Source organism: Rhinoderma darwinii, chromosome 1 (assembly GCF_050947455.1).
Source record: "Rhinoderma darwinii isolate aRhiDar2 chromosome 1, aRhiDar2.hap1, whole genome shotgun sequence".
NCBI classification, from domain to species: Eukaryota; Metazoa; Chordata; class Amphibia; order Anura; family Rhinodermatidae; genus Rhinoderma; species Rhinoderma darwinii.
Genome location: NC_134687.1, coordinates 279518352 through 279540154, shown reverse-complemented (window position 1 = coordinate 279540154; position 21803 = coordinate 279518352). Strand labels below are relative to the sequence as shown.

General features: G+C 42.3%; 1 protein-coding gene across 1 annotated transcript in view; it reads left to right on the top strand.

Moving 5' to 3' along the window:
- Positions 1–21803, top strand: part of DOT1L (DOT1 like histone lysine methyltransferase) — a 218476-nt gene that overhangs the window by 78015 nt on the left and 118658 nt on the right. Inside the window, exon 2 of the mRNA XM_075864436.1 lies at positions 21156–21199. Within this exon, the coding sequence (XP_075720551.1) occupies positions 21156–21199 (44 nt within the window). The remainder of the gene's footprint in view (positions 1–21155; positions 21200–21803) is intronic.

Here is a 21803-nt window from a genome sequence, read left to right as displayed (position 1 = left end):
TTTAAAAAAACGAGCATTTTTGGCCAAGTTATGACCAGTTTTGTGTTTATGCAAATGAGGCTTGCAAAAGTACAACTGGGCGTGTTGAAAAGTAAAAGTACAACTGGGCGTGTATTATGTGCGTACATCGGGGCGTTTTTACTAGCTGGGCGTTGTGTATAGAAGTATCATCCACTTCTCTTCACAACGCCCAGCTTCTGGCAGTGCAGATCTGTGACGTCACTCACAGGTCCTGCATCGTGTCGGCCACATTCAGTTGATTCTGCAGCAGCATCGGCGTTTGCAGGTAAGTCGATGTAGCTACTTACCTGCAAACGCTGATGATGCTGCAGAATCAACTGTAGCCTCTGGTGCCGATGTGGCCGACACGATGCAGGACCTGTGAGTGACGTCACAGATCTGCACTGCCAGAAGCTGGGCGTTGTGTAGAGAAGTGGATGATACTTCTCGTCAGAACGCCCAGCTAGTAAAAGAAGTAAAAACGCCCCCGATGTACGCACATAATACACGCCCAGTTGTACTTTTACTGTAAACACGCCCAGTTGTACTTTTGCAAGCCTCATTTACATAAATACAAAAATGGTCATAACTTGCCAAAAATGCTCGTTTTTTTAAAAATAAAAACGTTACTGTAATCTACATTGCAGCGCCGATCTGCTGCAATAGCAGATAGTGGTTGCAAAATCTGGTGACAGAGCCTCTTTAAAGTTTAAAAATAAAGTAAAAACCTAAAGTAATGTTAGATTAAAAAAAAATACACATACGCCTTTTTTGCAATAAACATTAAAATAAGTCTCAATACATAAAATATACGCATTCAGTATTGGCGCGGCCATAATAACCTTCACAATAATTTTTTGCAATCATTTATGATGTGTACGCTGTAAAAAAATTAAATAAACACTGCTTTCTATCACTAAGGGCCTGTTCACATCACCGTTCATTTCCGTTCCGGGGTTCCGTCGGGTGAACCCTGCAACAGAAAGTGAAACTGACAGTACAGCTTCCGTTTCAGTCACCATTGATCTCAATGGTGATGGAAACATCGCTAATGCTTTCCGTTCGTCACCATTCCGGATGGTTTCCGGTTTTCCGACTGAATCGATAGCGTAGTCGACTAGCGTAGTACCGGAAACCAGTATAACTCTAACATACACACACATCACATACACAAACATAACTTACCTGCTCCTGCCACTGCCGCGACCGGAAGTAGTCATCTTCCTGTCCGGCTGCGGCTTCCGGTTCACATGAAAATGGCGCCGGATGTCGCTCTGCTGAAGACCTTCCTTTTGGACTGTGTGGGAGCGGCGCATGCGCCGTTCCCACACAGACGGCGTACGCTATAGTGAATGGAACGGCTCCCGTTCTCATTCTCTATGGGGATGTCTGTGCCGTATTCCATCTCTGTATGTGTCGTTAATCGACACATACAGAGATGAAAAAATAAAATGGCAACCCCCATAGAGAAGTAATAGAGAGAAAAAAGTACAACACAAAAACATAAATTTAAATACATTTGTGACACCTTCCCTTTAAACCTGTACGTCATAAACTTTTCATGACGCACCATTAGGGTTGGGCGAATTATCCAAATTGGCTAAAATCGCCCTTTCAGTGAAGTATGATTCTTTTTTTGATCTGAATCGTGAAAACTGTGATTTGCCCCACAGAAGCAGCGATATGCAGGATAGCGAGTCCACAAGGCTCTCCACGTTTACGTTCGTTGGAAACCCGACCTGTCCATCAGCTTATCGCATGGCTGCACCTCCTGACATCTTCACCCTCCTCAACAGCTTGTCAGCTGCGCAGTGGTGCCTGCATAACTATTTTTGCTAGAACTCGGACAGCAAGCAACAGAGCTTCACATCTGCTTGGCTCCAGCTGTCATAGAGCACCTGGCAAAGAAGCTGAGGGGGCCTGGCCGGATGATCCCCTGCTAAAATGATGGCGGCTGCAGCTCTGTCACTTGTTTGCTTCTCTGTCCTGTCCTATAATCTGTAATCGCAGTCCGTTCAGAAACTTAATATGCATTAGAGTATGCGTGACTGATGCTACCGTTAGGCATCTGTCGCATGCATCCGAAAGAGGTATAAGTCACCCCTAGGCTCTAATATTATAGATCGATATCTCATGGAAAGGTTCAATAGCGTAAGTGATGTACTAATAACCAGTTAAGTACCACACACTGTACATATACAATGCTAGTTTAAACTTGCTGGCCGAGAGATTGGGCAGCTGAACGTCTGACTGCCAGGTACCCTGGAGAGAAGAGAGAAGTAGTTTTCAGCCTCTTTTGTCTGTATACAAAGGTACACAGCGTATTGTATAGAATAGAGGCTGCTGCCTCTTTTGGTTCCCGTAGTCATGTGACTGGTCACATGATCGCCAGGATGATGGAAGTAGGAGGCTGCTTTTAGGTGTAACTAGACGCAGCATAGCCCTAACGGTGACTATTCACTACAACATGGCTGATTTCCCCTGTAACTGAGCCTGCTGTGCAGTGCCAGATACAGTAGAAAAGTGTAGTGTAAAAAAAGTCCCCCAAAATTAATTTTCTTATTTTTGAGGGACAAGCCATAATAAACCACTAGAAGTGAAAAAAAAACATTGCATATAATATAACCCCCCCCCCCCCCGCAAAGAATTGTTGTAATGCTCACCCTGATCCAATTGCCCTAAAATAGACAAGTAATAGATCAAAATTTATGGTAGACAATGATGACCACTAATAAGTATTGGCACCCTAAAAAATTTGTTTAAAAACTGATTTTAGTGTGTGTAGATAGATAATCTGTTCTTTATGCACGGCCAAAATGAATGGACCAATCTGCACCAAATTTGGCACGCAAGTAAATCGGTAGCTTCCGAAGGTTTTAGACAGGGTTTCAGCTCTAGAACCTACTGTTCTCCACATATTCACAAAAGCAAATGTGGCACCACTTCCACATCCAGGACCTTCCTCCATATCATCTCAGATGACATGTACTAGCCAATAGAAGCTCGCAGGTCCTTCATTCTTAAGGCCCTTATACGCTGGGCGATTATCGGGCTGACCTGCTTTCACAGAACGCTTGTTCCTGAAAATTGACTTGTGTAAACAGGGCAGCGATCAGCAGATGAACAAGCAAAGGCTCGATCATCTTCTGATAGTATAGTTTTTAAAAAGTGAAATCTCGTTGTCTGCAGTACATCTCCCTGTGTAAACAGGGAGACACGCTGCCGACATAATGTATGGGGACGAGCGATCGGAGCAACGACCGCTCGTCCCCATACATAGCTTCGTGTGACAGGGGCAAACAATCGCCAATCAACTATGTCTCATTGATCAGCACTCGCTGCACCGGCCGAATATCGGCAGGTGTAAAAGGCCCTTTAGCCTGACTTACATACATGCATCTTTAGACCAGGTTTCCATAACAACCAAGCCTTTTTTCTGTACTCTGCGTGTTACCGTAAACTAACTGTACCTAATAATGGATTTGAGCATTCTCATAAATTAAACCCCTTTCAGACCAGTCCTGCCTCCACAAGGGAACCCTGCACTTGGACTTTATCGGATATGTCGGCTTCATATCTGTAGGAAATTAAGTTTTTAACCACACACACACAAACCATAAACAAATAGACCAGTGTGAAGATGGATAACTGCTATTCTATATTACAAAAGTCAATGTCTGTCCTCTATAGGCATCCAAACGCCTGAACCATTTGACCCCAAATTTGATACATCAGGTTTAGGGGAAGTTTCCTTAATGTCCTAACCTTGCCGTTCTGTTATCAGCCATTATAGCGAATGTCTGTTTGTCGTCCTCTGTAGGCATCCAAACACCTGAACTATTTAACCCCAAAATTGGCACATAGGTACATCGGGTGTTCAGGAAGGTTTTCGTAAAGGTCCCGACTTTGCTGTTCTCTGTTTTAAGCCATTTTCACATGATCACGATCCAATACTATAAGCGAATACAGACATTCGCATTTAAAGTAAAGATGTTTTTATCTGACAATAGCAGGTAGTGCACTTTACAAGATAATCATAGATGGGAAGGTACAAGGGAGCCGTTACCCATAGCGACCTATCAGATTACTGATGGCCAGGAGAAATGCTGCATTACTAGCTGCAGAGACTGCTTTTGCCCGACTGCAAGCTGATCAAATGCGTCATACTGCTAGAGCTGCTGAAACTCCTCAGCAAACTCGTGCTTTCTCAGCAACAGATCAGACGGTGGCTCTCAGAAGCACAGAGACTCCTGCCCAAACCTAGGCCAAAAAGCAAGCTGATAGCACGCTGAACATGATGTGCTCTAACGAGTGGGCCTTTATGCATGATGCGGTTTTCACTTATTATCCAACCATCGTCTATGGCCAACTGGTAATAAAACTGCCAATGTTGTTAATCAGCAGGCTCTGTCACAGTCTTATGACTCCATTTCCTACCAGTTTATCTGTTTTGTTTATTTCAATTTTACCATCCTAAATACCGGTGTGTAACTGCTTTGGTATATAGGACTTACTAGCTATTTTCCCCGTAAACCAAGAAATTACAGGGCATGGATTAGCCTCCTGGGCACCCTTGGAACAAATCCAATGAACAAACGGAAAGACATGTTCTACCTGAGCAGCGCAGGGTGCTTTTTCTAGTAACTATAAAAATTAGCTTCTGCTGTCTGCTATTTATGCACGGCCAAACGACTGGACCGATCTGCATTAAGTTTGGCATGGTTTGTATGTTTCTTTTTGTTTTTCTGTAAAAAATGTGATCCTTATCCCAATGCTTTGTTTGCAATGTTTCATTGCTGTATGTAATGTTTAGATGTATACTGGATCAATAAAAATCTGTTTATTAAAAAAAAAGTTTGGCACATAGGTAAATCAGGCACTTTTGAAGATTTTACACCGGGTTTCAGCTCTAGGTCCTACCATTCTCTAAATAGTCACAAAAAATTGCAATACAAAAGCAAATACTTAACCACTGGCTTCCACATCAAGGGTCCTCAATATCACATGACCTCTATTAGCCAACAGAGGCTAGCAGGTTCTTCATTCTAAGGGTCCGGTCCGTTCACACGTTGCGTAAATACTGCAGATTTTCCACAACAGAATTGTTGAATAAAAAAGCCTGAAACTTGCCTATTAGTCTGTTCCTTCCCCCAGCACGGCCTCCTGGGATGAAGTTTCATCCCATGTGACCGCTGCAGCCATTCACAGGCTGTAGTGGCGCTCACATGGGATGAAACGTCATCCCATTAGGCGGGCCTGGGTGACGTCCCAAAGCCAGCCTCCTGGCATGATGCTTCATCCCAGACGACCGGTGCTGCAGCCAATCACAGGCTGACTGGCAGTGGACAGGCTGGTGCAGTTTTTCACCCGGAATTCCCTGCAGCGCACAGGACGTATACGCTGCGTGCTTTTACACAGCATATCTGTCCAGTGTGAACTCTGCCTTAGCCTCACTGACATACAGATTTACCCCAGGTTCCCATGGCAACCCAGTCATTTTTTGTTTTACTCTGGGTTTCCAGAACAATCGAGCCATCTTTCTTTACTCTCCTTGAATGGACTGCATCTATACTACACTGTGCCTATACTTGATTTCAGCATTCTCATAAATTGAACCCCTTTCAGACCAGTCATGCCTCTAAAAAGGAACCCTGTACTTGGACTTTATTGTACTTCATATCAGTAGGAAACCGTTTTTAACCACGTACACAAACTACAAACAAATAGACCGGTGCAAAGCAGGGTAACGCTGCTAGTGTGTGTATGTATATGTACATTTTTTTTGTAGTGGCCATTTTCACCGTACAGCCATTCTTACATGGAGATTCAAAGAAAGTACATCCATTTCATCAGGTCTAAGATGAATTTTAATGAAGTATGCAGTTCTTAATGTAAAATCTGGTGACTGATCCTCTTAAATGTGTTTTTTTTCCTAAAGTGCGTGGGTGCTATTTTTTGCATTCTTAGTTCTCATCCAATTTGCTGCTACTGTAATACACGGAAAACATGGATAGAAATGCAGAATTTTGCATGTACGCGGTGTGTGGACATACCAATAAATGTTGAATCTTTACCATCTATGCCGTTCTTTTAGGGTATGTTCACACGGCCAAATTTCAGACGTATACGAGGCGTATTATGCCTCGTTTTACGTCTGAAAATATGGCTACAATACGTCGGCAAACATCTGCCCATTCATTTGAATGGGTTTGCCGACGTACTGTGCAGACGACCTGTTATTTACGCGTCGTCGTTTGACAGCTGTCAAACGACGACTCGTAAAAATACAGCCTCGTCAAAAGAAGTGCAGGACACTTCTTTCAGACGTTTTTGGAGCTGTTTTCTCATAGACTCCAATGAAAACAGCTCCAAAAACGAGTTGGTAAAAATGCGAGTTGGTAAAAAACGTCTGAAAAGCAGGGTCTGTTTTCCCTTGAAAACAGCTCTGGATTTTCAGACGTTTTGGTTGACTACGTGTGAACATACCCTTATTGTGAAGGGACGATCACTCTGAGCACATAGTTGACTTTTATGGAATGTAGTTCTCCTAGCTTTGGAGACGGAGTGTGACACATTGCCTAACTGGGGACCTGCCCTTTAGTTTTAAATAAACTCTGTATGGGTTTTTTTCGTTCTGATTCATAGTGTGGAGTTGGTGCAGTATAAATTACTAGTTGTTGGAGAGTCACTTTACCGTAAATAACATTCATATAAATAGAAACCGAATCCTATAGCAAGCTGTACATTTATTCCTTTTGAGTTACAATTTTGTGATATTGGGCAGTGTTTCAGGTTTCTTTTTTGAGACACCACTCTATGGTTTGTAATGTCATGACCTATCCTCATTCTGCATGACGTCTTGTGAAGTGGAAAATCGTTCCATTTCCAGGCAGTAGCCGAAATAAGTATTTCACCTATCGTTCTACTTCATTTATTTTGTGCATAAAAGTAGTACAGGTGAATACACAAACCTTTATAATATACCCTATTGGAGTAATGTGGCATTTTATGACGGTGCCACGTTTAAATTTACTGAGCTTTTCCGGACCATACTACTACCAGTGTTTGTCTATGGAGATTGCATGGCTGTGTGCTTGATTTTATGCACTTATTTGCAATGTGGTATTGTAGCACCTGAAATCCATAATTAGGAGGAATGTCAACATTTTTTTTATTTTTTTAATAGTGGATTTATTTTGTATGGCTACCTTTACAGCCAAGGAGGGGAAGGGAATGGGCTAACCTGGAACGCACGCACGCACCTGCTTATTTATTAGTATTGGGGCCTGTTCACATGAGCGTCGGGCTTCCATTCTTGGGTTCCGTTCGACCTTTCCGTCAGAGGAATCGAACGGAAACCATAGCTTACGTTTGCGTTACCATTGATTTCAATGGTAATGCTTCCTTTGCAGTTGGTTTCTGATCTGTGAAGTGTCCGTTTTTTGTCACGGAAACAATAGCGTAGTCAGCTATTTTCTGCGAGAAAAAAACCGTTACGGAGCACAATCGGGGCGTTTTTACTTCTTTTACTAGCTGGGCGTTCTGACGAGAAGTATCATCCACTTCTCTTCAGAACGCCCAGCTTCTGGCAGTGCAGACACAGCCGTGTTCTCGAGAGATCACGCTGTGACGTCACTCACTTCCTGCCCCAGGTCCTGCATCGTGTCGGACGAGCGAGGACACATCGGCACCAGAGGCTACAGTTGATTCTGCAGCAGCATCAGCGTTTGCAGGTAAGTCGATGTAGCTACTAACCTGCAAAAGCTGATGCTGCTGCAGAATCAACTGTAGCCTCTGGTGCCGATGTGTTCTCGCTCGTCTGACACGATGCAGGACCTGGGGAAGAGATGTCACATCGTGATCTGCCAGAAGCTGGGCGTTCTGAAGAGAAGTGGATGATACTTCTCTTCTCAACGCCCAGCTAGTAAAAGAAGTAAACACGCCCCGTTGTACTTTTACTTTTCAACACGCCCCGTTGTACTTTTACTTTTCAACACGCCCCGTTGTACTTTTACTTTTCAACACGCCCAGTTGTACTTTTACTTTTCAACACGCCCAGTTGTACTTTTACTTTTCAACACGCCCAGTTGTACTTTTGCAAGCCTCATTTGCATAAATACGAAAATGGTCATAACTTGGCCAAAAATGCTCGTTTTTTAAAAATAAAAACGTTACTGTAATCTACATTGCAGCGCCGATCTGCTGCAATAGCAGATAGGGGTTGCAAAATCTGGTGACAGAGCCTCTTTAAATATATATTTTATTTGCGAAAGTTTAGTTACGCTTTAAAGAGGCTATGTCACCAGATTATAAGTGCCCTGTCATCTACATTACAGCGCCGATCACATAATGTAGGAAACAGCAGTGGTTTTTATTTTGAAAAACGGTTATTTTTGAGCAAGTTATGATTTTAAATTTATGCTAATTAGTTTCCTAATGGACAACTGGGAGTGTTTTTACTTTTTACCAACTCGGCGTTGTACAGAGGAGTGTATGACGCTGACCAATCGGTGACCAATCAGCGTCATACTTCTCATTGTTCCAGCCCAGCTTCTTTCACTGCACAATCACACTGTGCAGTGAAAGAAGCTGGGCTGGAACAATGGGAAGTGTATGACGCTGATTGGTCAGCGTCATACACTTCTTGGTCAAAAGTAAAAACACGCCCAGTTGGTCATTAAGAAACTAATTAGCATAAATCTAAAATCATAACTTGCTAAAAAATGATTGTTTTTCAAAATAAAAACCACTGCTGTGATCTACATTAAAGCGCCGATCAGATAATTTAGGAGATAGGGAATTTATAATCTGGTGACAGAGCCTCTTTATTTCTGAAGTTCTTAGAAATATTCCGTATGTGGCCCTAGTGTGCTACTTGACCGCAAAACAGGCATTAAAAATTGAAGGTGCACTTTGTGGATTTTGAGGCCTTCTTTTTTTATTAGAATATATTTTAGGCACCATGTCCGTTTTGAAGAGTTTTTGTGGTGCCAAAACATAGGAAAGACACCTTTTTAGAAATTACACTCCCAAGGAATTCATATAGGGATGTAGTGAGCATTTTGACCCTATGTCACGAAGGGTCTGTGGACCCACTTGGCGTACCACTTGGCGGTAAGGCAGCTGGCCAACAGGGAGCAGGTGAAGGTCTTATAGGTACCTGTGGCATCTCTGACAGCAGCAGGGCGGTACTAGGTAGCAGGCGGATGTCAGGCGAGGTGGAGCAGGTCAGACGTGGATGCAGCACAGCACGACTTGGGCACAGCTCAGTGCTAGACCAGGGATGTATGGTTAGCTAGGAACAGGGACTGAAACGGGAAACACACTAGGAGGCCATCACATAGACAAACTTGAGGAACACAACAACGCTCAGGCATAGAACTAGGGGGCTGGACCCCTCTTATAGTCCAGGGTACTCACAGGTCAAAGTTCATCAACGAGGTCCTACGGGATCCGGCTCAGGTGAGTAAACGCGAGTGCTGGCGTCTCCTGAGGAGGAGGCAGGGGCCAGCGCTTGCCGACTCGTGGCTGTCGGGGAGGTTGGAGCTGACAGCCCGCAGCCACGGACATTACACCCTACAGGTGTTCCATAGATTTTATTAGAACTGGGCCATGAAAATGAAAAATTTTATTTTCCAATAAGATGTAGATTTAGCTAAAAATTTTAATTTCCACAAGGAATAAAGGAGAAAAAGCTATTTCTTCAGAGTACAAAAATACCCCATATGTGGTCATCAACTGCTGTTTGTACACACAGCAGGGCTCAGAAGAGTTGGAGCGCAGATTCTGTTGGATTGGTTTCCTGGCCCAATGTCACCTTTGTAGAGCCCCTGAGGTACCAGTACAGTGGAAACTCCTAAAAAGTGACTCCATTTGGGAAACTACACCCCTTGAGTGGTATAGTGGGCATTTTGAGGCCACAATTTTTTTTTCTGAATAGATTAGCATTGGGCAGCGAAAATTAATATTTTTTTTTTCTTCCCAAAAAGATGTAGGTTTGGCTCCAAATTTTTCAATTTCACAAAGAATAAAGTAGAAAAATCACCCCAACACTTATAAAGGAATTTCTCCAGAGTATGGTAATACACTGCTGTTTGGACACATGGCAGGGCTCACAAGGGAAGAAGCGCTGTTTGGCTTTTGGAGTGTAGATTTTTCTGGAATGGTTTGCGGATGCCATGTTGCATTTGCAAAACCCCTGACGTACCAAAACAAGTGACCCCATTTTAGAAGCTACACCCCTAAAGGCATTTATCAAGGTGTGTAGTGAGCATTTAGACCCCACAGGTGTTTTTCAGGAATTGCATCATCCACTGAATATTAAAGTGAAAATTTTAATTTTTCCACTGATATGCCATTTCACCGCACAATATGTTGTGCCCAGTTTGTACCACTGGAGAATCTTACCCCGTAAACTAATAGTTCTCCCGGGTATGGCAATGCCATACATATGAACGTAAACGGCTGTTTGGGCACACTGTAGGGCTTAGAAGTGAAGGGCGGCCAATTGGAGCGTGGATTTTGCTTGGTAGTAGTTTTGTTTTGAAATACTAGTAATACTTCAGTTTATAATGTCGTGGCATATATAATCTGTGCGTCAGGGTGTAATAAGAGGGTATAATGGGTAAATAATAAAATAATCCATAGATGTGTGGTACGCAGTGAAGCAATCCGTTATGCACAGTCCAGTATTGCACTGATAAACTGTGTACTTTCTTATCCCCCTTTTGTAAAACTCTGCCCACTTTCAAAAGTACCCATACCTGGTTTAATAACCACAGTATCATTGTGCTAGATTGACCAGCAAACTCACCTGATCTAAACCCCATAGAGAATCTATGGGGTATTGTCAAGAGGAAGTTGAGGGACGCCAGACCAAACAATGCAGACGAGCTGAAGGCCGCTATCAAAGCAACCTGGGCTTCCATACCACCTCAGCAGTGCCACAGGCTGATCGTCTCCATGCCATGCAGGAGCCCCAACCAAGTATTGAGTACATATACCGTACATACTTTTCAGCAGGCTAACATTTCGGTATTAAGAATAATTTTTGAAATTAGGCTTATATAATCTAATTTTCTGAGACACTAAATTTTGGGTTTTCATTAACTGTTAGGCTGGATTCACACAAGCATGTTCGGTCCGTAAAGGACGGAACGTATTTCGGCCGCACGTCCCGGACCGAACACACTATGATGCTAGGAGTCCCTGCCTCGCTGCGGGACAACTGTCCCGTACTGTAATCATGTTTTCAGTACGGGACAGTAGTTCCACGGAGAGGCAGGGATTCCTAGCGTCGTACATAAGTATGATAGGAACCCGGCTCCCTGCAGTGTGTTCGGTCCGGGACTTGCGGCCAAAATACGTTCCGTCCTTTACGGACCGAACATGCTCGTGTGAATCCAGCCTTAGCCATAATCATCAACATTAAAAGAAAAAAAAAATGCTGGTAATGGATTACTCTGTAGGCAATGAATCTTTATAATATGAGTTTCACTTTGTGAATGGAATTACTGAAATAAATTAGCTTTTTGATGATATTCTAATTCATTGAGAAGGGTCTGTATCTGTGGACAGCGCTCTGCGAACACCAATGGCACCTAAGCATGATCAATAAATATGCATTACTGCTGAATCTACTTGCAGTAGTGAGGTTCTTAGCACACGTTTTGATCATATTGTGTGAGCCCACCTGCCATGACAAGGCGTCCACTATAAGGTGGGTACCTACGCTGTACATACACCCAGAACTGGGACTAAGCCTACATATACTTGGTTTGCGCGGGCTTTGCGGTCAGTACTGGATTGTACCCTGCTCTTCCCGATAGCCCTGGTCGTGGTGGGTACCGGGGTAATAATGGGGGGTTAGTACTAGCCTTTTTACTGGCGAACACCAAGCCCCGCCTTAGTAATTAACGTTGTCAAACAGACAACTGCCATTACTAAGGTGGTAATAAAGTATTAAAAAACAGAGATATAATTCGCTGTTCTCACAGAGCTTGCTTGCCTTTTGGTGTGTCCTGAAGCTTCAGTCAAAAATTCTCCCAAAATGGGAGCTGAACGGAAGGTGTCACGAAAATAATTTTTTTTTTGTTATTGCTTTTAGTATGTCATTAAAATAAAATTGTAATTTTATTTGTCTTTTTGTGTTGTACTTTGTTCTCTTTTTTTTTTTCTTTCTTTCTTTCTTTTACTTCTCTGTGGGGGCTGTCATTTTTTTTTTTTTTTCCATCTCTGTATGTGTCGATTAACGACACATACAGAGATGGAATACGGCACATACATCCCCATAGAGAATGCGAACGGGAGCCGTTCCATTCACTATAGCGTATGCCGTCTGTGTGGGAACGGCGCATGCGCCGCTACCACACAGTCCAAAAGGAAGGTCTTCGGCAGAGCGACATCCGGCACAATTTTCATGTGGATCGGAAGCCGCGGCTGGACAGTAAGATGACTACTTCCGGTCGTGGCTTCCATCCATATGTTCAGAAGCAAGGACTAGGAGCGGAGGAAGCAGCGGCCGCGGCAGGAGCAGGTAAGTTATGTTTGTGTATGTGGTGTGTGTGTGTGTGTGTGTGTGTGTGTGTGTGTGTTATACTGTGTGCTTACCACTGTATCTAATCCTCCTACACTGTGCATTCGCTCAAAAAATGGCGGAACACAGTGTAGGAGGTTTGAACATTCAACCCCCTCCTTCTCCTGGCACTAGCCAGGATAAAGGAGGGGGGATTGTTTGAGCACACTAGAGTGAGTGTGTCTTCTCCATTTTTAAAGCATAAAGCAATGAGGTTGCTTTATCACATGCCAATGCTGCAATTTTGGGAATTGCTCCCTCTAGTGACAGGCACATGGAAATGTTATAAATTAGAATCTAATTTATAATATTTCCTGACTCGTGAAAAAATTAGAACAATGTTTATTCATTTATACACTAACTGTTTAACAAAAAAAAATTTTTTTTTCTAGCGACACATACCCTTTAAGACTCCTTTTCCTGGCTTGTAGCCAAAAATAGGGAGGGGGTGGGGGCAGTCTCCTTTCCACGTTTACAGAAGCTGTAGGTCAGGCTGCTTTGCCTGATTCGCCTTGCTGTAATTCTGGGAAGTGCTCCCTCTGGTGGCCAACAGAGGAAAACATGTCAAATTATTTAATTTTTAATACTTTCCACCTTGTGGAAGAAAAAAAAATTACAGCGAAAAAACTTAAAATATAATAAGTAACTTAATTAATTGGCGACACATTACATTTAAAACCGTTCAGTAGAGTGGTGGGGGTCTGCTCTTTGTAATTGTTTGTAAATGTTTACGTCACCAAAAAATCCATCTAGTGTAAAACCGTAAATTGAAGACTCCTGAGGGAACGTGCAGTCTCTTCCAATTTCTTGTTACTTTATCAGTGTTGTGTTCAAAAGCTTTGTATATGAGCGACCGGAGGCTCCAAACAAAGTATAAATATATTTATAAAATTTAGGCAAATGGATGGAAAAAGACCCACAACATGTAGGTTACACACTTTTCTGGCTGCAATACATGGAATAGACCAACTCAGGTTTTTCTTTTGTAATGATATGTATGCTTCCACCGGTCCATCAGGCATTTACAGTAAAACGGTGGTTAGGACACTTGTAGATTAACCCCTTTGTGACATGTGCCGTACGTCTGTCCCAAAGTAGAGCACAGAAAAAGCCAATACCCTGTAATACATAAGTATTACTAACGATCGCATGGTAAAGTCCCCTAGTGAAACCAATTGGTAAAGGAAAGTGCTTAATAATAAAACTAAATTAAAAATTATATAAGTTCAAAACTCCCTTGTCACATTTTTCTTTTTATAAAACGATTTAAACCATAAAAAAAACAAAAAACATAGTTGGTATCGCTGTGTCCGTAAGTGTCTTAACTAGTAAAATATTTTGTTACTGAACCTGTTAAGGCCTCATGCACACGACCGTAACCATGTGCACGGCCGTGATTTCCGGGTCGGCCGGCCACGGAGTGACAGCCGCGAGCCGCCCGCAAATCGCGGGCTGTGCACATGGCCGCGGCCATTATTTTCAATGAGCCCGGACTGCAGAAAACGGCCGTAATAAGACATGTCCGTTCTTTCTCCGGTGCGGGCTGCTGGGCCATGCACGGACCGTGGAAACCACGGTCGTGTGCATGGCCCCATAGGAATGAATGGGGCCGCAATTCTCCCGTGGATTTTCAGCGGAATTGCGGCCGCAAAAGCACATTCGTGTGCATGGGGCCTAATGCTGTAGTTTAACCCGTTAGTGACCGCCAATACGCCTTTTCACAGCGGCCACTAAAGGGGCTTTATTCTGATGCATAAGCCTTTTCACGGCACTGTATTAGAATAAAGTAAACAGAGCAGGGAGCTGTCAAATCTCCCTGCTCTTAGGTAGCTGAGGGCTGGGGGTGTCCCTGCTTGACCGGGTGAGATCGATATCAGTATCGATCTCCCCCCGTTTAACCCTTCAGATGCGGTGCTCAATAGCGTGCACCGCATCTGAGTGGTTTTTGAGAGAGGGAGGGAGCTCCCTCTCATCCCACTGACACCCGGCGATAAGATCGCCGAATGTCTGTGTCTCTGATGGCAGCCGGGGGCCTAATAAACGCCCCCAGGTCTGCCTGTAGCAAATGCCTGCTAGATCATGCCGCAGGCATGACCTAGCAGATGCCTGTCCGTGTTAAACGGACAGGCAGTAATACTCTGCAATACAAAAGTATTGCAGTGTATTATAATAGCGATCGGAGAATCGCATATTAAAGTCCCCTAGTGGGACTAGTAAAAAAGTAAAAAAAAAAAAAAACAGTGAAAAACCCACTTTTTCCCCTTACAAACTGCTTTAGTATTAAGAAAACAAAATAAAGAAAAAAAGTTACACGTATTTGGTATCGCCGCATCCGTAACGACCCCGACTATAAAGATATTACATTACTTAACCCGCACTGTGAACGCCGTAAAAAAATTAAATAAACTATGGAAAAATTGCTGTTTTCAGTGAATCCTGACTTAAAAAAAATGTGATAAAAAGTGATCAAAAAGTCGCATCTACTCCAAAATGGTACCAATAAAAACTACAAGTCTTCCCGCAAAAAAAAGCCCTCATACAACCGCATCGGCGAAAAAATAAAACCGTTACGGCTCTTCATATATGGAGACACAAACAAATAATTTTGAAAAAACGCGTTTTTACTGTGCAAAAGTAGTAAAACATACAAAAACTATACAAATTTGGTATCGTTGCAATCGTAACAACCCGCTGAATAAAGTTATTGTGTTATTTATACCACACGGTGAACGGCGTAGATTTAGGACGCAAAAAAGAGCGGCGAAATTTCAGATTTTTTCTATCCCCCCCCCCGCCCCCCCAAAAACAGTTAATAAAAGCTAATCCATAAATTCTATGTACCTCAAAATGGTGCTATTAAAAAATACAACTTGTCCCGCAAAAAACAAGACCTTATTCAGCTATGTCGATGCAAAAATAATGGTTATTAAGGTCTAAAATAGGCTGGTCATTAAGGGGTTAAAAATAAATAAATAAATAATAATTCCAGAATAGCTTTTTTTTTTTTTTTTATCCATCTCACTTCCTTCTAAAAATTGACAATCAAAATTGTATGTACAAAAAACAAGCAGTCATCCATCGACGTAGGTGTTATCTCAAAATTTGGCAAAACAAAACAAATTTTTTTTTGTCTTTTTTTTTTATTTTATTTTATTTTTTTGTTTTGTGGTTAGTAAAAGTTGTAAAACATTAAAGAGAACCTATATAAATTTGGTATCGCAGTGTTCGTACTTGCCTGCAGAATAAAGTTGACGTGTCATTTTTACCGGACCGTGAACGCTGTAAAAATTAAACCCAGTATTGCTTTTTTTTTTTTCCCATTTAATTCCACCCCACAGAATAATATTTAGGAGCTTCTCAGTAGATAATATGCTACATTAAAAGGTCCCATTAAAAAAAATATAAAACTTGTCTTGCAAAAAAAAAAGCCCTTATATGGCTTTGTCACTGAAAAAGAAAAAAAGTTATGGCAATATGGAGTGAAAAAAAATAAAAATTGTCGTTAAGGGGTTAATATCCAGGTGTTGTATCCGTTGTGTATGATGGCTTTCAGGCTGTGAAGCGTGGTTTAGTGTTTTATGCTCCCTGCCCGGGTTTGAACTTTTCCTCTGTCCAGCGATAAACCTCACTCTTGTGCTATTCCAGCAATGTGTGACGTTCTCAGAGCTGTTTATACATTTTTGTCTCTCCGAGGAGCAATGGTTCAAGAGCACAGCACGGGCGATACCTCATTGGCTGCCAGGGAAAGTTGTGGTCTTAAAAAGAAACCCTTGTTTCTCGCCTTATAAGGGGCTTAGAGGCAACATGCTTATAACTCAAATGTTGCCTTATTTTCGATCTTTACTGTCTAAGTATGCATAACTGCTATTATTTACTAAGGCAAGCCTTCCAAATGGAGAAAAATGCACTCCAAATGTTGCTTGAGTCATGTTTCCTTCTCTACTGGGCTTTGTTTCTCAAATACACATGTACTTTAGGTTTCCTTGTCAGACATCCAGTATTCTCCCACTAGACCTGTCAAAACGCTATATGGACAATAGTATTGGGTCACCTACACATTACATCTACAGGAGCTTTTATGACATCCAATTCTAAATCCATAAGAATTAGTATGGTGTTGGTCCCCCTATGCAGCAGCTTCCACTCTTCTGAGAAGGCTTTCTTCAAGATTTTGGGCATGCCTCTGTGGGAATTTTTGCTCTTTCATCTAGAAGAACATCTGTAAGCTAAGACACTGATGTTGGATGAGACCGCCTGCCTCCCAATCTTCGTTCTAGTTCATCGCAAAGATGCTTGATGGAGTTGGCTCTGTGCAGGCCAGTCAAGATCTTCCACATCAAACTCGGCCAACCATGCCTTTTATGGACCTTCCTTTCTGTTCCACAGAATCCTGGAACAGAAAAGAGCTTCCCCAAACTGTTCCCACAAAGCTGGAAGCATACAATTGTCCAAAATGTCTTGGCATGCTGCAGCATTAAGATTTCCCTTCACTGGAACTAAGGAGGCTAGGCCAAGCCCTGAAAAAAAAAAAACCCCATAGCATTATCCCTCCTCCACCATACGTTACAGTTGGCACAATGCAGTCCGCTAGGTAACGTTCCCCTGACATTCGCTAAACCCAGACTTGTCCATCAGACTGCCAGTTAGAGAAGCGTGATTGGTCACTCCACAGAACACATTTCCACTGCTTCAGTCAAGTGCTGGTGTTTTACACCCCTCCATCGTGCTTGGTGATGTATGGCTTGCATGTAAATGCTCGGCCATGGAAACCCATGCCATGAAGCTCCGGGCGCACAGTTTTTATGTGGATCTTAATGCCAGAGGAGGTTTGGAATTCGGGAGCTATAGAGTAGGCAGAGCGTTGGCGAATTTTATGCACAATGCACCTCCACACTCTGCAACTTCGCTCTTTTATTTTACGTGGTCTGTCACTTCATGGATCAGGATCTGTGGTTTCTTAACACTTCCACTTTGCAATAATACCGTTCAGTTGATTGTGAAACTGCTTCCCTCTTAGATATTTCACGAACGTACTTGTTACAATGGGGTCATCCTATTACACTACCAGGCTGGAATTCAGTGATCTTTTAAGAACAAACCATTTGTTCGCTAATGTTTGGGAAAGCAGACTTCACGGTGAGGTGCTGGATTTTATACACCTGTGGAAATGGGACTGAAAATACCTGTATTTAATGATTGAGGTGTGTCCCAATACTTTTGTCCATAAAGTGTATGTTGCGTTCAGCGTTTCGTGCTTGCCATCAATGAAGGTTTATAGTTGGAGGACCTGTTTAGCTATCCTGATCTGTTTTAGTAGGTGCTTGTAATCCCTGCTGAAATGGAGCACCTTTTCTTAGAGCTCTGTGTTACGCCCTTGGGGTATGTGCACACGCAGTGTTTTCAGACGTTTTTCGGGCCGAAAAGTCGGAAGCAGACATCTGCCCATTGATTTGAATGCGAAAAACGGCGTTCTGTTCCGACGGGGCGTTTGTTTTTTTTACGCGACCGTTTTAAAAACAGCAGAGTAATAAAACGGCCGTGAAAAAGTGCATGTCACGACTTGAGCCGTTTTTGGCGCAGTTTTTCATTGACCCTACAGAGAAACTGCTCCGAAAACAGCCGTGAAAACGTGAGTTGCTATAAAAACTTCTGAAAATCCGGAGCGGTTTTCCCTTGAAAACAGCTCCGTATCTTCAGACATTTTTCATTTTGTGTGCACATACCCTTACTCTTATTCCACCTGGAAGTGTATGAATAAATTAGCAACTGGGTGATACTGTTCCCCTTGTTAATGGGGAGTGTCAGCACGGATTGGACAGTGTTACTGTAGGGACACGCCCATTTAACGGCGAGTGGTAAGATCCAGTTGTCAATTTTGTTAATACATTTCCAGGCCAAATAAGAAGAGCACAATGCAGCGTTCTAATAATTATTAAAATAATTATTTCAGGTGGGATACTAGTATTTACTGTAACAGACCTGTCCGGAGAGCTGACTCGTCCTCTATAGGCTGTGTTCACACGTGGAAAATTTCTGCAGTCAAATCCGCACCCCTTTCGTGGAGATGTAGCAAGGAGAAGGAGACCAGGCTTGTATACGAGGCAACAGTACAACCACTCTAAAGTTTCTATTCTAATCAGAGGTTGTCTTATGACAGCCATTTATGGCATAACCTGTCTAATAGATGCTGGTCCCACCTCTGGACCCCACACAGGGGTACCCTGTCCCTATCGAATCAACTTAAATCCGCATAGGAGCATGGAAACAAAAATAGCTTCATGAATAAGTTTAAGACATAAAATTAATTTAATTCAACATCATTAAGAGACCTGAATATATAAAAAATGTAAAATAAAGACACTATCCACAAGAAAAGAGTACAGCACTGCAATTGATCAGTGTCACAAAGAGAACCTGACTCCAGAAATACAAAAAAGGTCCATATAATTTTGTAAAGAAGATTTTGGCCCGCAAGAGCTACAAGATGCCAGAATCATGCACTGAAAAGTAATGGCTCATATAACCGCAGCCTATATTTGAATAGAGGTAAAATTGTAAACCATCCTACATAGGAAAGGAAGGTAACACCAATAAATAGACCTCAATAGTAATAAAAATATTTTATACCGAACGAGATACCTGTGACTTTATACAGTTAGATAGCAAGGAAAGGTGGAGAAAATAGTGACCACGCCTCCTGAGGAATACCCAGTGAAGCGCACGTTGAGGCATAGTAGACTCGCTAATACCTTACAATTACTTCAATAAGTAAGTTCCCGTGTACCCTGACTCTCTGACTGTCAAATACTCCCTTTTTTCTAATTTTTATATATTCATGTCGCTCTCCATGATGAAATAAAATTCTTTGTCTTAAACCTATTCATGAAGCTATTTTGGTTTCTATGCTCCTATGTGGATTTAAGTCGGTTGGATGCAGGGAGGGAGACACCTAGTGGCAGTAACTTCACACAGAATTTGCATGGATTAACAACTGAATTTTAACATTAAAGAGGCTGTCCCAACGTTCTAAGTGCCCTATCTCCTACATAATGTGATTGGCGCTGTAATGTAGATAACACTGGTTTTTTTATTTTGAAAACATATCATTTTTGATGAAGTTATGAGCAATTTTAGGTTTATGCTAATTACTTAATGCCCAACTGGGCGTGTTTTTTCAACTTTTTCCCAAGTGGGCGTTGTAAAGAGGAGTGTATGACGCTGACCAGTCAGCGTCATACACTTCTCTCCTCTCCATTCATACTCCGCACAGCGTGATCTCGTGAGATCACGCTGTGCTGTCACATACACCCACATTAACTTTACTGAAGTGTCTTGACAGTGAATAGACATCACATCCAGCCAGGACGCGATGCCTATTCGCACTCCCGATGCTTCGGTAAAGTTTGTGTGGGACTTAATCGCTGCACAGCGTGATCTCGCAGCATTAAGAAAGTAATTGGCATAAATCTAAAATTGCTCATAACTTCCTCAAAAATTGTTTTTCAAAATAAAAACGTGTTATCTACATTACAGCGCCAATCACATTATGTAGGAGATAGGGCAATTATAATGTGGTGACAGAGCCTCTTTAAAGGGAATGTGTCGCTAGAAAATTATTAGTTTTGTTTTTTTTTTAGTTAAACCGTATATACATGATTAGACATTGTTCTAATTTTTTCACAAGTCAGGAAATATTATAAATTAGATTCTGATTTATAACTTTTCCATGTGCTGGTCACTAGAGGGAGCAATTCCCAAAATTGCAGCATTGGCATGTGGTAAAGCAACCTCATTGTTTTATGCTGCAAAATTGGAGAAGACACACTCCCTCTAGTGTGCTCAATTAATTCCCCTCCTTTATCCTGGCTAGTGCCAGGAGAAAGGAGGGGATTGAATGTTCAAACCTCCTACACTGTGCCGCCATTTTTTGAGCGAATGCACAGTAGTAGGCTTACATACAGTAGTAAACACACAATAAAACACGAACAAACACAGACATAACTTACCTGTTCCTGCCGCCACCGCTCCCTCCGCTCCTAGTCCTTGCTTCTGAACACGTGACCGGAAGTAGTCATCTTACTGTCCGACCGCGGCTTCCGGTCCACAAAAAATGGCGCCTGATGTCGCTCGGCGAAGACTTGCCTTTTGGACTGTGTGGGAGCGGCGCATGCGCCGTTCCCACACAGACGGCGTACGCTATAGTGAATGGAACGGCTCCCGCTCGCATTCTCTATGGGGTTGTATGTGCCGTATTCCATGTCTGTATCTGTCAATCGACACATACAGAGATGAAGAAAAAGTCAGCTGCCATAGAGAAGAAAAAGTTAGAAAAAAGTCAAACACAAACACACAGATAAATAAAATTTATTTTAATAACACACTAAAAGCAAATTGATATTAAAAAAATTTCTTTCGCCATACCTGTCCTTTAAGTAAATGACACCGTTGATCTGTATCAGGCACACTATTGGATTAGCAGAAGTTGTTAGACATTGGTATAAAGTTGAATGTTTCACCTTCTCATATTTTACCTAGACTTTTTGTGAAGTTAGTGTTTTTTTTGTTTTGTTTGTTTATACAGGACAAGCATCATGATGCTGCACATGAAATTATTGAAACCATCCGGTAAGTTGTTCCTTAATATTGACAAACCTCTTCATTTTTTTTTTTTAAGTTTAATCTTGTCACTTCCTGTAAGGCCCCATGCACACGACCGTAAAAACGCCCGTAATTACGGGCCCCATAGACTTCTATTGGCCACGGGTACCTTCCCGTTTGCGAAAAATACGGTCGGGTGCATGGGGCCTAAGGGTTTACTTGCAGATGCATCCTAGGCTGGGTTCACACTGCGTTTTTGGCATGCATTTTTTTTTTGTTCTGGAAGATGAACTCCAAATGGGAGGTGATTAAGCAAAACAAAAAAAATGCAATGTGAACCCAGCCTTAAATGGCCATGCATATTAGATAATGGTCAGTGGAGATAGTGCTGATGATCTAATGTGTTTGGGGCAGCACGACTATCCCATGACGTCTGCTGTTGTGGGGTGCAAGAGAGATCAAGCATGTTGGATTTCAATTTGTGCGATCGAGAAACACTGCTGGCAGCTGCTTATCCCCTGTTTGGCAGTAAATGTGCATGCTCTATCCGTTAGTATATGCATGTTTATGGGTTATTGAGGGAGAAAGCTCTTGGCCATCGCCTATCTAATGTGTGTGGCCAGCTTTACGT